Source organism: Physcomitrium patens, chromosome 11, assembly GCF_059467195.1.
Source record: "Physcomitrium patens ecotype Gransden chromosome 11, ASM5946719v1, whole genome shotgun sequence".
NCBI lineage: Eukaryota > Viridiplantae > Streptophyta > Bryopsida > Funariales > Funariaceae > Physcomitrium > Physcomitrium patens.
The window spans coordinates 12,818,291-12,831,355 of NC_143420.1; the positions used below are offsets into that span (position 1 = coordinate 12,818,291).

Here is a 13,065-nt window from a genome sequence, read left to right on the forward strand (position 1 = left end):
AAGTATAATAAAGATTATTATAGATAAAGTTCATTTATATTACATCTACATTCATTAAGACAAAGTATGATAAAAATTATTATAAATAAAGTTTATCTTTATAAAGTGTAATCATCCACTTGTAAGCAAAGGGTGTTAGAAGTGAGAGTTATCTTATTCTATACTTCTCTTTATGTGCAACCTTGCTAATGACAAATATTAAAACTTCTTACTTCTCTTTTTTTTATTTTTTTATTTTTTTATTTTTATTTTAATAATAATGGGTGTAAATATAATTTTTTGACTTAAAAATCAATTTTATCTTGTTTGTTTTAGACTAAAAATTTGAATGCTTCAAAAAACACATAATGCAATATATCAAAGAATAACAAATAATTTCATTAATTTCTGTAATTTCTAATATATTTAAATAGAATCAATTTAGATTCTTAAATGTAATTATATATCTATTTAATCTATAATTAAAATTGCAAGGCCCAACATTAGTTTCTTTTCAATACCTTAATAATCTAAATGTTTAAACAAATAGATTTTTTTAGGTTTATCTAATAGTAATAATAAATGAATATGTCAATTTATAAAAAATTGAAGCAATTATGATTTTTAATAATTTTTTTTCTTAACTCTATTTATAAAACAAATAATATATATAGTTAATTATATTGTTAGTTAATCATTCAATTTTTCTTATATATATATATATATATAGGTTTCAAAAAAAATAAAATGTCATTTACTTCATTAATGTATAAACTTAGTATTTTAAAAACAAACTATAATATTATATCACTTAATATATGTCATTTTTATTTGATATTTATAATGAAAATTATGTTGTAATAATGTAAATTAGATAAAAATTTGTATGCAAATTCTTTAGAACTATTTTTTTTTGTTAAAATGATATATATATATATATATATATATAGACATTTGTAGAATTAGGTATTGAAATTTTTGTACTGATAAATGAAATTGAGTCAGACTTGCATGTGTAAACTCCTCTCAATTAAGTCTTTGGGAAAAAAATAATTATTAGCAAGTTTGCTGGTACACGCAAGCACTCACAGGCACAAGTGTAATCAAAATGAAAACCATTAGTAAAATTGGAATTATGAATTACACTTCATTGAAAGAGTCTAAGTCTAATTTAAAGAATAGCTGTGCACTCAGAAAACTTGGTCAATCACATTTAGACCCTGATGCAAACACATGGAAATAGTCCATGAGTCCGTTGAATATATAAATTTGGATTTCAATCAAATATGGTGAGTGAACAGCCAACTTCTATATATCCTCTTGGCGTGGCATTGGTGCGGGGGGAGAACCACGCCGATGTCAGCAGCTGACGTGGCATCGATTAATTCGTTTATCCCCTCGATTACATCCTAGTGATGAATGAAATCTGCGCACTTTTACATCATCTGTTTATTTGCCGCGCGGTGGTGAGGCATTCCCACCGTAGATGGCGATAAATCAATGATTACCGTCGATTACGATCGACGGTGTAGGGCTACAGTCAGATATCGAACGATGTAAGGACTATCGACTTGGTTGAGGGGGAGGGGATTAGGGTTTGACGCCTTTCTCATCGTGCATCCGACAGCTTTGTTTGTTTGGAGACGCCCGCGTTCTTATCTGTTTGGCGAGTTGGTTGTGTTTTGAGGGTTTGCGGAGCTCATTGCCACTGTTTGTTCACGCTCTTCGTCGGGACTGCAGCCCGTGGTGTGTCTTTCTCCTGGAGTGTTGTTCTCTAAGGTTAGGTGTAGGGGTTATCCGCTTGCCTGCAGCGAAGATTAGACACCTTTCTTAGCAGTTGCAGCGGTCGGTGCTCGCAGCAGGATGGGCGATTCCTACCCCGAAACTGAGGAGTTGCTCGACTACGAGGAGGAGGAAGAAGCGGCGCCCGATGCCGTTGCGGCGAAGACCAACGGCGAGACCGTCAAGAAGTAAGTTTTTCCTCCGACATCGTCTGATGTGTCAGTGTTTCGAGGGTTTCATGGATACCGCAGCTTGAGTAGTCAGATTACGGTTACCGTTGCATTCGTGGAGTTCTTTTGCATGTGTAAGTAGCTGTCTGTGCAGTGGCCTTCGACACTTTCTTACATCCGTTAGCTTCATGGACTGAAGTTCGTGGTCGTCTTGTTAAAGAAGAGTCTGGGAGCCATCGGAGAGTGGGAGTGTTTTCATTTCTTTGTATTGGGCGGATGCGTTCTATCTTTTTATAACTTTCACAAGTGTCTACCCCTGATCAACGTAGTTTATGTAGCCACGTTGTTTTCAAGAGTGTATGATACCTCGGCTTGCTCCCTGGATCATCGTTTTTATGGTTTGATGTTTTTGTCTGTGCAGGGGCTACGTCGGAATTCACAGCTCCGGTTTTAGGGACTTTCTTTTAAAGCCCGAACTTCTTCGGGCTATTGTCGATTGTGGTTTTGAGCATCCATCTGAAGGTTTGATTACTCCTATGTGTTAAACTAGTAATTACGAATGTTGAGAAGCGTAGTATAAGTTGTTCGTTGTATTTGATTTATTTTGAATGTAGAGTTCCTTCTGACACCTAGGCGATGAGGGCATGGCAGCCGCGTTTCTGATTGTTTGGAGCAAACTTTTGTCACTTGTCTTCCTAATGGTCGTTATTGATGCTAGATTTTCGGATTATCTAGTCTCTCGGTTCATGCGTTTGCTTCTGCAATATGATGAATTGCGTTAATCTTATTATTAATGTTATTTGCACTTTTTTCAGGTAATAATTTACTCCAGTTTCTTCGTCTGCCCTTTGGAGCCGTTTAATCTGAACATGTAAGCATTTTATGAGTGTGCCATCTTAACACGGGCAATACGCTATGGGTGGTGAACCAGTCCAACATGAGTGCATACCACAGGCGATTCTCGGAATGGACGTTATTTGCCAAGCCAAGTCAGGAATGGGGAAGACTGCCGTTTTTGTGCTTTCAACTCTTCAGCAGATTGAGCCTGTCACGGGTCAGGTCGCTGCACTTGTCTTGTGTCACACCCGAGAGCTGGCTTACCAGGTATGATTCAGATATCCTGGTCCGCTTCTTTTCTAATTATTGTGGTTCACTGTAAATTCGGGTAGTCTTAGTTTCAATGGCTGTGTTCGCTAGCGATATATGTCCATCTGATCTGTACCTTTTGCATCATACATTGTTTCAATTTTTCTACCGTTGAGATCGGGATTAACTCCCATTCTTATTCATTATTGAATTGTGTGCAGATTTGCCACGAGTTTGAACGATTCAGCACTTATCTTCCAGACATTAAGGTGGCGGTTTTCTATGGCGGTGTTAATATCAAAACACATAAAGATCTACTAAAGAATGAGTGTCCTCACATCGTCGTGGGTACACCAGGCCGTATTCTGGGTTTAGCAAGAGATAAAGATTTGAGTTTGAAAAGTGTGAGGCACTTCATTCTTGACGAGTGTGACAAAATGTTGGAGTCACTTGGTATGGCTTTACTTCTCTAGATGATAGTGCCAATATTTCCCTTCTTGACTGCTGCACACGAATTCGTAGGTTCATTCCGTTAAAGATGCTTGTTGGCTCGCAGAGATCTATCCTACCTGACAGAGTTTTTTCGTTAAAATCCTTTATCGTAATTTGTATAATTTATCTTTTGGAAGAAGGGATGGCCTATATCACTGACCCTAAGTGTTTTGTAGACATGCGAAGGGATGTACAGGAAATTTTTAAATTAACTCCTCACGACAAACAAGTAATGATGTTCTCTGCTACATTGAGTAAAGAGATACGACCTGTCTGCAAGCGATTTATGCAAGATGTAATTTCTCGTGGCCAAGTAAACTCTTCACAATTTCCGGGACAGTATCTTCCTTGCTTGGTGATGGCAGGCTGCTAAGGGTCTTTCCCCGGCATGGCTGGTCACTTGTTTAGTGGGTGGTTGATTCGAACACTTTCTGGCTCAGTCCAACTCATGTGCCTGGGGCGGGCAGGTCACATATCAGGACACGAATCTGGGATGCATGGTTTGGGTTATGATCTTGAGCCACAGCAGGTTGTTCCTACTAAGTCTAGGTGGATGGAGCTGGTAGTTTAGGCAATGTCGTACTCTATCTGCGTAAGACATGGAAGAATATGTGGGAGGTATTTGTGTGTCCAGTGTTTGGGAATCAGGAGATATTATACAGACTTATGCTTTTCTCTCTTCAAATGTACCGCGGTGATGAGGGGATGCTTCGAAGAAAGCGTGAGTCGTTTCCCACATGTGCAGTTGTGCATCTTGGGTGATAACCTAGCTTTTCTAACGGGAAGGCAACAGAGACGCTATTTTTACACCAAGGCCTCCTCCCCACTTCTTCCATGATCCGCGTACAGTAGCTGCAGTCGTTTTAATGCCGGTTTCTTTGGGGTTTCTGGAAGCTGCTAAGGGGAAGGATTCATCCTGGAAAGATATGGGGCTCCTTTATGTTTGATTGTGGCAGCTTTGGGAACTCAATTTTGTCATGAGGCGTTCCCGATAGGATTGCAGAGACAGCCACAAAATCCTCACCTGTCTGTGTGTGTGTGTGCTCCTATGTTTCATTCTGGCGTTTCATCTGCAGCCTATGGAGATCTATGTGGACGACGAAGCAAAACTCACCCTGCACGGACTTGTTCAGGTAAAAAAAAGAAAAAAAAGAAAAAAAATGTAATGCGGATGTAAATTCCTTTTTGTAATATTTCAGTATATTTTATTTCCTGGTACGATGACAGTTGGTATATCTTTTCACCCGCTCTTACAATGTAATTTTCATCGTACACAGCATTATATCAAGTTAGGTGAGGTCGAGAAGAATCGGAAACTCAACGACCTTCTGGACGCTCTAGATTTCAATCAGGTGGTGATCTTCGTCAAAAGCGTCAGTCGTGCTGCAGAGTTGAATAAGCTTCTGGTGGAGTGCAACTTCCCTTCCATCTGTATCCACTCTGGCATGTCTCAAGAGGAACGGTGAGGATCTTTCACATTTTCTGCTCTCTGTTATGTCTTGTTCCAACTATCATTTCTTTCTTTTAGTCGCTTTCCTCCAATATTGAGTGCGACATTGTATTGGTTGTTGAATTGACGTGACAGTCAATTACTCTGACAGATTGACACGGTACAAAGGTTTCAAGGAAGGGCACAAGCGTATACTTGTGGCAACTGATCTTGTGGGCCGTGGCATTGATATCGAACGTGTCAACATTGTCATCAACTATGATATGCCAGATTCTGCGGACACATACTTGCACCGAGTAAGTTGTCCTCGAGCTCTTTTTTGTCTTTGCAGTACTTGTTTTAAGTGTGCCTTGCCCTGGAATCCTGACGGTAACCCGTCGAGCAGGATATTGCTTTTTGTCTCCTGTTTTTACTCAAGTGTGGTGCCTCATGAAAGTATAGACTTGAGTAGTTGTTTCCTCTTTGTAAACCCATCTATATTGCTGTTCAGGTCGGTAGAGCAGGTCGATTTGGAACGAAGGGACTTGCTATCACCTTTGTGGCCTCGCCTTCTGATTCTGATGTCCTCAACCAGGTACTGAGTAATTTCCTCGATTTGCTTACATCATGAGCGTTAAGATGTTAAATCAGTAATTTGTTTTTTTATTATTTTTTCGCTACGTGATGTGAGGATGCATTTTGCTTACAGGTGCAAGAGCGCTTTGAGGTGGATATTAAGGAGCTGCCTGAGCAAATCGACACAACTACCTACAGTATGTTGTGTTTAAGTTGATCTTCCAATTGTATCGATACCCTAAAATTGATTTACTGCTATAAGCTAGGTTTATATGAGTTTTTTACTCATCACACTGACTTACGTCTATATGACTTGCAGTGCCATCATGATGTGGAGCGAAGTCTGGCTCTGACGAGTAGGAAAAGCTGGCTGGCTGTTGAGGTCCTGAATCAGCAACCACTGATATAGGGTGGCGATCGTTAGTTTCTTTTGGAGTGTTGTAGTAGCGGATTGTGCAGATGATAGCTCCTGCGTTCTCTTGTTTATTCAGATTGGATATAATCTACTTTTTGCTTCGGCTGGAGCAGTGACACGTGCTTCGCCTTCTGTATGCCTCAAAGGAAATCCAGAAAAAGTTGTTGAAAATGCTGATTTTCGTACTCTAGTTTTTTACACCGTATTCGTACATAAAAAAATTGACGTCTTCTACCAATGGAATCTTAGTCATATCAATACACCGTGTCTACAGTTTTCGTATTCAAATTGTTTTCTTCAATACCCATCACTGAATCTAACCTCTATTTCAGCCCCAGTGCCCGTATCTTCGGTAAGAGTTGTCTGCCACCAGGATCTACCAGCGATAGCTCACGCCTATCCTCTAATTAGAAGCGGGGAACAGTGAGCGGGTCACAGTGATGAACATTTCTTTCGATTCCTTTTCTGTTTAAAAACCTGCCGAATTCGGGTTAAGATAACATGCGAATTTGACGTCCCTTTGAGGGTGGCTGCATCCAAACGGTCAACCTTTGAAGTATCGGTGTGATGAATCCGTCAGCCTCGCATCAGCATGACGGATGCACAAGCATCGATGCCGACCTGTTACCGCCGAAATGGCTCAACGTTCCCTCTTGGGGCTCGACGCGGCGCAAGGGCATTTTTCTATATTGATGCTGTGTCTAATCCCGAGATTGTTCCTCATTGTGGTGGTGGACAGTTGATCTTGTAAGTGGGTCGTAAGCCTCGGAGGCCTAGAAGTGAACTGGGGCCACCTGCAATGATTTTCGCATTTGAGAGCCTTACGGAGAATGCCAGACAGGCATGCATAAACTTAGATGTCGCAGTGACGCACCTCATGTGCTGCTACGCAATCCCAGGGTCTCCTTGTAAAGGATTGAGGCTCCAGGAATTAGGGTATTTTGACCAAAAATAAATCACATACCATGACTTTCAAGCCAAGCACTTTAGCATAGATTCCTGATTAAAAACTGAACAAAATAACCGTTTTACCTTGAAGAGCTTGTGAGCGTTTTTTAAATTTTTTCCCTTTTTTTCTTTTGCCAATAATTATGAGCATATTTATTATAAATTTTAAAGTTCTAACATTGATTTAGGGTGTCTTTATACCTAAAACCCACCTTTGACAAGCTCTAAACGAATAGAACAATAAAAGTTTTCTACTTGGTGAAGAAACGTATTCAATAAAAATAAAAATAAAAACTTGTATTATACTTTTTAAGATAGTACAAAGTGAGAAGAGCCATGGAATGAACCAAATTACATTTTCTATAATAGTGCAGTTCGAAACTGAATGTGGATAATATCAGTATCTGTAAATTAGGCCAGTTGGAAAAAATGACCAATTCTAACAGTTACGTAAAATAACCATTTTTAAATTTATAAACATGTTTTGCCAATTCCTGACATTTACTTCATAAGTTTCTATAAAAATCACTTTGTAAGATGAACCTGACCCAAATTATGGGAAACAACACCATTGAGTATATTCAGTACAAAAACATACCTTATATTCTTATATTCTCCTCTCACAGCCTTAGAGCTAGTTCCACTAACTTCAAAAGCAACTAACCAAAAATTAATTAATTAATTAATTAATTTATTTTTCTCAATCTTATCAACTCACAAGCTTTGAAAGGCGTGCCTTCATAACCCTCTTTCCAATCTTAAAGACCCTCTTCCTTTACTCTTCATTTGTTTTCATTTCCTATTCATTTTTCACCTTTTCAACGAAAAAAAAAAAAAAAAAAAAAAAGTGTTTGCAACATCGTCTTCTAGAGTTAGAGTAAGATATGTTTATCTTCTGAATCTTCGGAAGAATTCATGACAGTTGGTTGGATGTGAGCGGAAAGCATCGATCCAGCGAAACTTTAGAGAAGCGGAGGCCTAAAATTGGAAGAACCGAGGACAGAAGCGGAGGAAGAAGAGTAACAAATGTGTCGGGTGATGCTGCAATGAATCGTATGAAAGTGGGTTTTTTACCAAAATATGCTGACAAATGATATAAAATTAATGCATTTCGGAGTGAATGGTGGAGTCGTGTACAAAACGAGGATTGCGGGACAGGTACAAAGCGGGGTGCTTCACCGTGCAATGCATTGCTGGGGCATGGCGGAGGAACACGGGACTAGGTTGACGAAGATTGGGAGAGCAACAACATGACAGTTGAGGAAGCGTTGTTGTTGGTTGGAGATTGTTGTTGTAGAGAGCCACCATGATTCGAGGGAGGTGGGTCGCTTGTGAGTACAGGACTCATGTGTCGGTAGCGGACAGGAGGAGGATCTCCAGCGCATTTTGTGGCGCTTCGCGAGTGAATGGTGCACATTGTGCATGGAAACCTGCGACTCGTGGTACAGGATACTCTGATTCTGCAACTCTTGTGATGGAGTGTTTTTTGTGGGCTTTGATTCTTAGGGTTGTGCCCAGTGTACACGCTTCTATTGAATGGGTTTGTGTTCTCTTTTTGCAAACAGATACAGTATGGTGTTTTTATCGATGGGTTCTGCGCTGCTGCCAGTTTATCTCATGGATAGCTCGCGACTTGACTGTTTTTTTGGATTCATCTCTGAGTTGCTGGCCTAGTTGCTTCGTTTGTGCAGCAAGCGTTGTCACGAGAATCGAGCTGTTCGATCAGCTGAAATTGAGGGTTTCTCGAAAGGAGGCATCCGTTTTACCCAGCTTCGTTTCCGCCTGCAGTATGAAAGACCGCTTGGAGGTTACGGACGTTACATCGCAAGCGTTGGTAAACCAATCGAGTACGCTATTCAAGGAAGTCTGCATCAATCCGAAGGCCCTCTCTGCCGAAGCCGCGGAATTCATGCTGAGTGTGTCTGCTTCTCAAAGCGTTATCTCCAAAGAAGAATCCGAAGACGCTAGTTACGCTGACTTAATTCTCCAAGGAGTTCATCCCACGAGCTTTGGAACAGTTTTGTTGGTATGCACAGTCACAATGTTTGCTACTCCCGTTGAGGAGTCGGACATTGAGAAAGCGCGCAGGAGGGCGTTGATTTGGAAGAAAGCTGTCGGGCCGCTTTTCTCCGTTTTGCCTGTTGTGGCCGGCTATGACCTTCCGCCAGAGATTTCCGCCATTTCCAAGGACTTCGGTGTTCTCTGCTTCGATGTAAGTAAGTAATCCGTAGAAGCTTTGTAGAAAGAGAGAGCTCATGTGCTTTGTCTATTGATGGATAAATTCTGACTGCAGCCAACGGGTTTTAAACCATGTGGGACTTTAAATTGTTGGGAAATGGAAAGTCCCACATTGGGTGGAATTCCTTCATAGCAATAAAACCCTTTGGTCTTTTTCTTGTTTAGCTTTTTGCAAGCCTCACATCAATCTTGTTTCGGACCAAAAACCCGGAGCCTTCCTGCTTCATCTTCTAGTTCAACTTGGGATTGATTTCCTCACTGCATGTTGATTCTCTTGAAACGATACTAGCTGCTGCTTCCAGTTGAGTTGATACAGCTTTTTTTCTTTTCCTGTCCTCATGTTTTACTGTCCATTTCCCAGAGAATTGAGGCTCTACCAAATCTCCTGCTCCTTAATATGCACTGAATGTGGGTCGAGGCCTCATCTTTGCTCACCAGTTTCAAAATACACACAACTCTGTTAATACCCCGCAGAATGAATTCGGCTGCAACTTGGAAGTTTGCTCTATCTAGACCGAAAGAGCCTTTTGTGGTTTTAATGCGACGCAATGTCTGTAATGAAGCTTATTATCTCGATCTGTTCGTAGCAATCTAGTGCAACGTATTCGACTTATAGAAAGAGAGTTGATGGAGTAGGCTGGTTGTACAACATTTATTGGCAAAACCGGGCAAAACTATTCCAACATCTTAAATTTTTGTCTCTGTAGTTGTAGGCTGGCAATTTGAACCTTGTTGCAAATGGCAATTTGAGTAAATTGTGCTTTGTTTTTAAAGTGGTTTTTACACCTAGAAGTCCATTGTAAAAAGTCATGGTTCAAAAGCAGTATCAAAGATTCTCATTTAATGAAGAAAAGCCCTCCTTTGGAAGCCTTTGGATATACTGTAATGAGAAGAGGTTGTAAAATGAATACAATCATTTCTTTATTACAAGTCTAAATGTGTCAACTCATATCTTTATTTTAACAATTATAAAGATATATATATATATATATATATATATATATAGTTCTAAAAATTATTTTTAATGGTTATTTGTAGCATTTGGGACATAGCTTTTTTTTTAAAAAATAACATGTTTATTTGAATTAAGCCAAATGGAAATTCCAAAAGAAAATACTATCTAAATTATACAAGAAAAATATATTCTACCTCAATTTTTCCTCTTAAGGTTTTCAGGTTGAATCTTTCTAAGTGTAAAACTAACTCATAGAGTCTTCTTGATGTTCTATTTAAAGTATTAAAAATTAAAAAAAAAATTACTCTATTTTTATAAGACAAAAAACCTAAACTAAATAGAATTTAATGATATAAAATAGATTAATGATTTTTTTAAAGAAAATATACTTGAGGTTGAATAAAATTTTCTTTGGTTGTAGGTTAGGTGGTTTATGAGTTTTTATTTTTATTCTATTCTTGTGAATTATATATATACATATTATAATTTTTTTATATGATATATAATTTTTGACCATTTAAAATAATATATAAGAAAATACATTGTAGACTAATTTTAAGAAATATTAAACGTTTTACAAAAATATAATTTAATTAAATAAACTATACTTTGACTTATTAATGAAAAAGTTTATAAGTTAAGAAAAGAAATTAAAATTTCAATCAATGCCACGATATAAAAAATATAGGATTACTATGATTAGAATCTCTTTTTATAATTTCCACTTTGATATTATACGTCTACTAATTATATGGAATATATACCCTAGGTTGGCACTGCATTTGACCTAGTGTTTGCTATATTTGGTGAGAAATTTTAAATGGGTGTAAGGGGAGAGGAGGGCTGGAAAAATCCCATCCTAAGAAACCCCTATTTTTACCCTAAATTCTCATCTTGAACCATGACAACCTTTCCTAGTGATTGAGTACTTAACATTTGTTTATTTTTTATTTTTTAATTAGTCTTCTAAAGAAGATCTAATCTGATGTTTTTAATGAAACTCAATTGGCTGCATCAAGAGTGATTTAGTGTTGCAATGCAATTCACAAGCTTTTACCAAAATTATGCATCAAAGGACCTTGACATTGAGGAAAGTTTTGCTCTACAGAATCAAGTATCCTGAACACGCTGCATCAATCACAAAATACTGTAGATGGAGGACAAGGTGGCAAGGAATGGGGAACAAGAAACAAAGGCCAGGAACAAGAGATAGAGATGGGGATGGATGGAATCAATCATGAGATGGCAAAGGGAGGTCTGGCTTTAACAACTCCTTATATAAATATATATATATATATATATATATATTGATTGTTTGAGCATACTTAATGTTTGAGAACTTTTAAGTTTGTTATATCCTTTAAAAAATATTTTTTATAAAATTAAATAAATTACATGAATGAAAATAAGAGTATATTTGTTGTGTGTATAAAAAGTTATTATTGTTGTATTTTGAAATTATTTTTAATTAAAAATATTAATTAATTTTCTTATCATACTATTTTATAATACAATTTATCTTATTTCATATTATCAAAATTTATATATTTTAATAATAAAAATTGTAATAAAAAATCAACGCATTATATATTGCATTGCAAAAATAAAAGAAAATTTTGTTTTATATTTTATATTTCTTTATCTCTATAAATAAATAAATATTGGATATTTCTAATTATTTTTATAATTTTTAAAAAATAATAAAATAAACATATTAAAAATATTAACAAATATCTTTATTAAAATTAAGAAAATTGAAGAAACATATTGAGTAAGTAGTAGATTGTAGCAACATTCTACCTATTATATAAGACAACTTGGATATAACACAAAGAGACAAAGAAGTCTTTTGATTGGCTATGAAGAAGAGAACTTGGACAACACAGGAACATAAGAATCAAGGAACATAGGAATGTAGGAATGTAAGTACTAGAGAACATAGAAACAAGAAATCATGGATGAACAAGGAAATAGATGGATATTCTAGAGATTGTAGTGCCCAATGGCATAGGTTTTTGCGAGTAAATAGTAGATGTAAATATAATATATAGTAAATAATTTATATTAAATATAATAGATATAAGTTTTTTATAATTATTGAGAATTTTCTAAGATTTAAAATGAAATATTTATTTTATATAGAATATTATTTGTCATTACAAAGGGATGTTTTTACTTAGAGAAAAAGATGAGATGGAAGGCACTTTTCTCTTATATGGCATGAATAGTGTTGTCTTCCAAATTTTGTGGTAGGTCCACTTTAAGAGGATTTTTACAAAATTTTGTGAAGTTATATCAACAACTACTAAAAATAGAAATTAGAAAATAAGAAGTTAACTATTAAATGGTTGTCATAATTATTACAAGCAAGATATGAGTTGGCATATTTAAGATCATGACAAAAGAATGACTTCGTTCACTTCATAGATTCTTCTCAATTTATACTATCTTTATAGACCAAGTCTTCAAAATAAATGTTTCCCTTTACTAATCAAGGGACTCTTTAGGAGTTGTATACCATTATATTAAATTATTAATTATAATTATAAAAATGAATGTGTACTTTCAATATTAAATAGAATTACCTAGTAATGTGATTCACTAACTTGATTAGTATTTTGTTTGAGAAGTTATTACATTATTGTTGAATTGTTTCTGAATGAACTTTTGATAATTTAATCCAGATAAATTAGCAATCAAATAAAGGTCTTAACAGTCCCCAAAATCTACCATCAGGTAACCAGGTGGTAACTAATCACGATTAAGTTTAATAGTCATGATTATTGTTTCGAAACTTAATCAAAATATCAGTCAACGACACAAATGTCATTTATCTAGTAATTTGCCGCTGATCTTTGAAATTAGATCCAATCTTTAAGAATATATATGTATATATATAAACATTTCACGACACATTTAGACTGGAAAACACCAATTCATACTAAAACTTATGGATTAAAATTTCTCAATTCATTGCTTGGATTGGTGCTGTAGA

The 13,065-nt window shown here is 36.5% G+C and overlaps 2 protein-coding genes across 3 annotated transcripts; both read left to right on the forward strand.

Moving 5' to 3' along the window:
- Positions 1–1,652: 1,652 nt before the first annotated feature.
- Positions 1,653–6,100, forward strand: LOC112288679 (DEAD-box ATP-dependent RNA helicase 15). 2 transcript variants are annotated; one of them, XM_024533150.3, is made up of 11 exons: positions 1,653–1,949; positions 2,353–2,453; positions 2,863–3,035; positions 3,239–3,470; positions 3,686–3,804; positions 4,586–4,642; positions 4,787–4,971; positions 5,111–5,255; positions 5,450–5,533; positions 5,648–5,711; positions 5,834–6,100. In XM_024533150.3, the coding sequence occupies exons 1-11, from the start codon at positions 1,843–1,845 to the stop codon at positions 5,842–5,844; spliced, it is 1,278 nt and encodes a 425-aa protein (XP_024388918.1). In that variant the 5' UTR covers positions 1,653–1,842; the 3' UTR covers positions 5,845–6,100. The 2 variants fall into 2 exon arrangements, with proteins under 2 accessions (XP_024388918.1, XP_024388919.1); XM_024533151.2 differs by lacking the exon at positions 1,653–1,949 and having other exon boundaries at positions 2,747–3,035.
- A 1,819-nt stretch (positions 6,101–7,919) lies between these two features.
- LOC112288363 (uncharacterized) lies at positions 7,920–9,279 on the forward strand. Its single transcript, XM_024532480.3, has 2 exons — positions 7,920–8,319; positions 8,569–9,279. Exons 1-2 carry the CDS (start codon positions 8,184–8,186, stop codon positions 9,099–9,101), a joined length of 669 nt encoding a protein of 222 aa, XP_024388248.1. The 5' UTR covers positions 7,920–8,183; the 3' UTR covers positions 9,102–9,279.
- Positions 9,280–13,065: the final 3,786 nt, after the last annotated feature.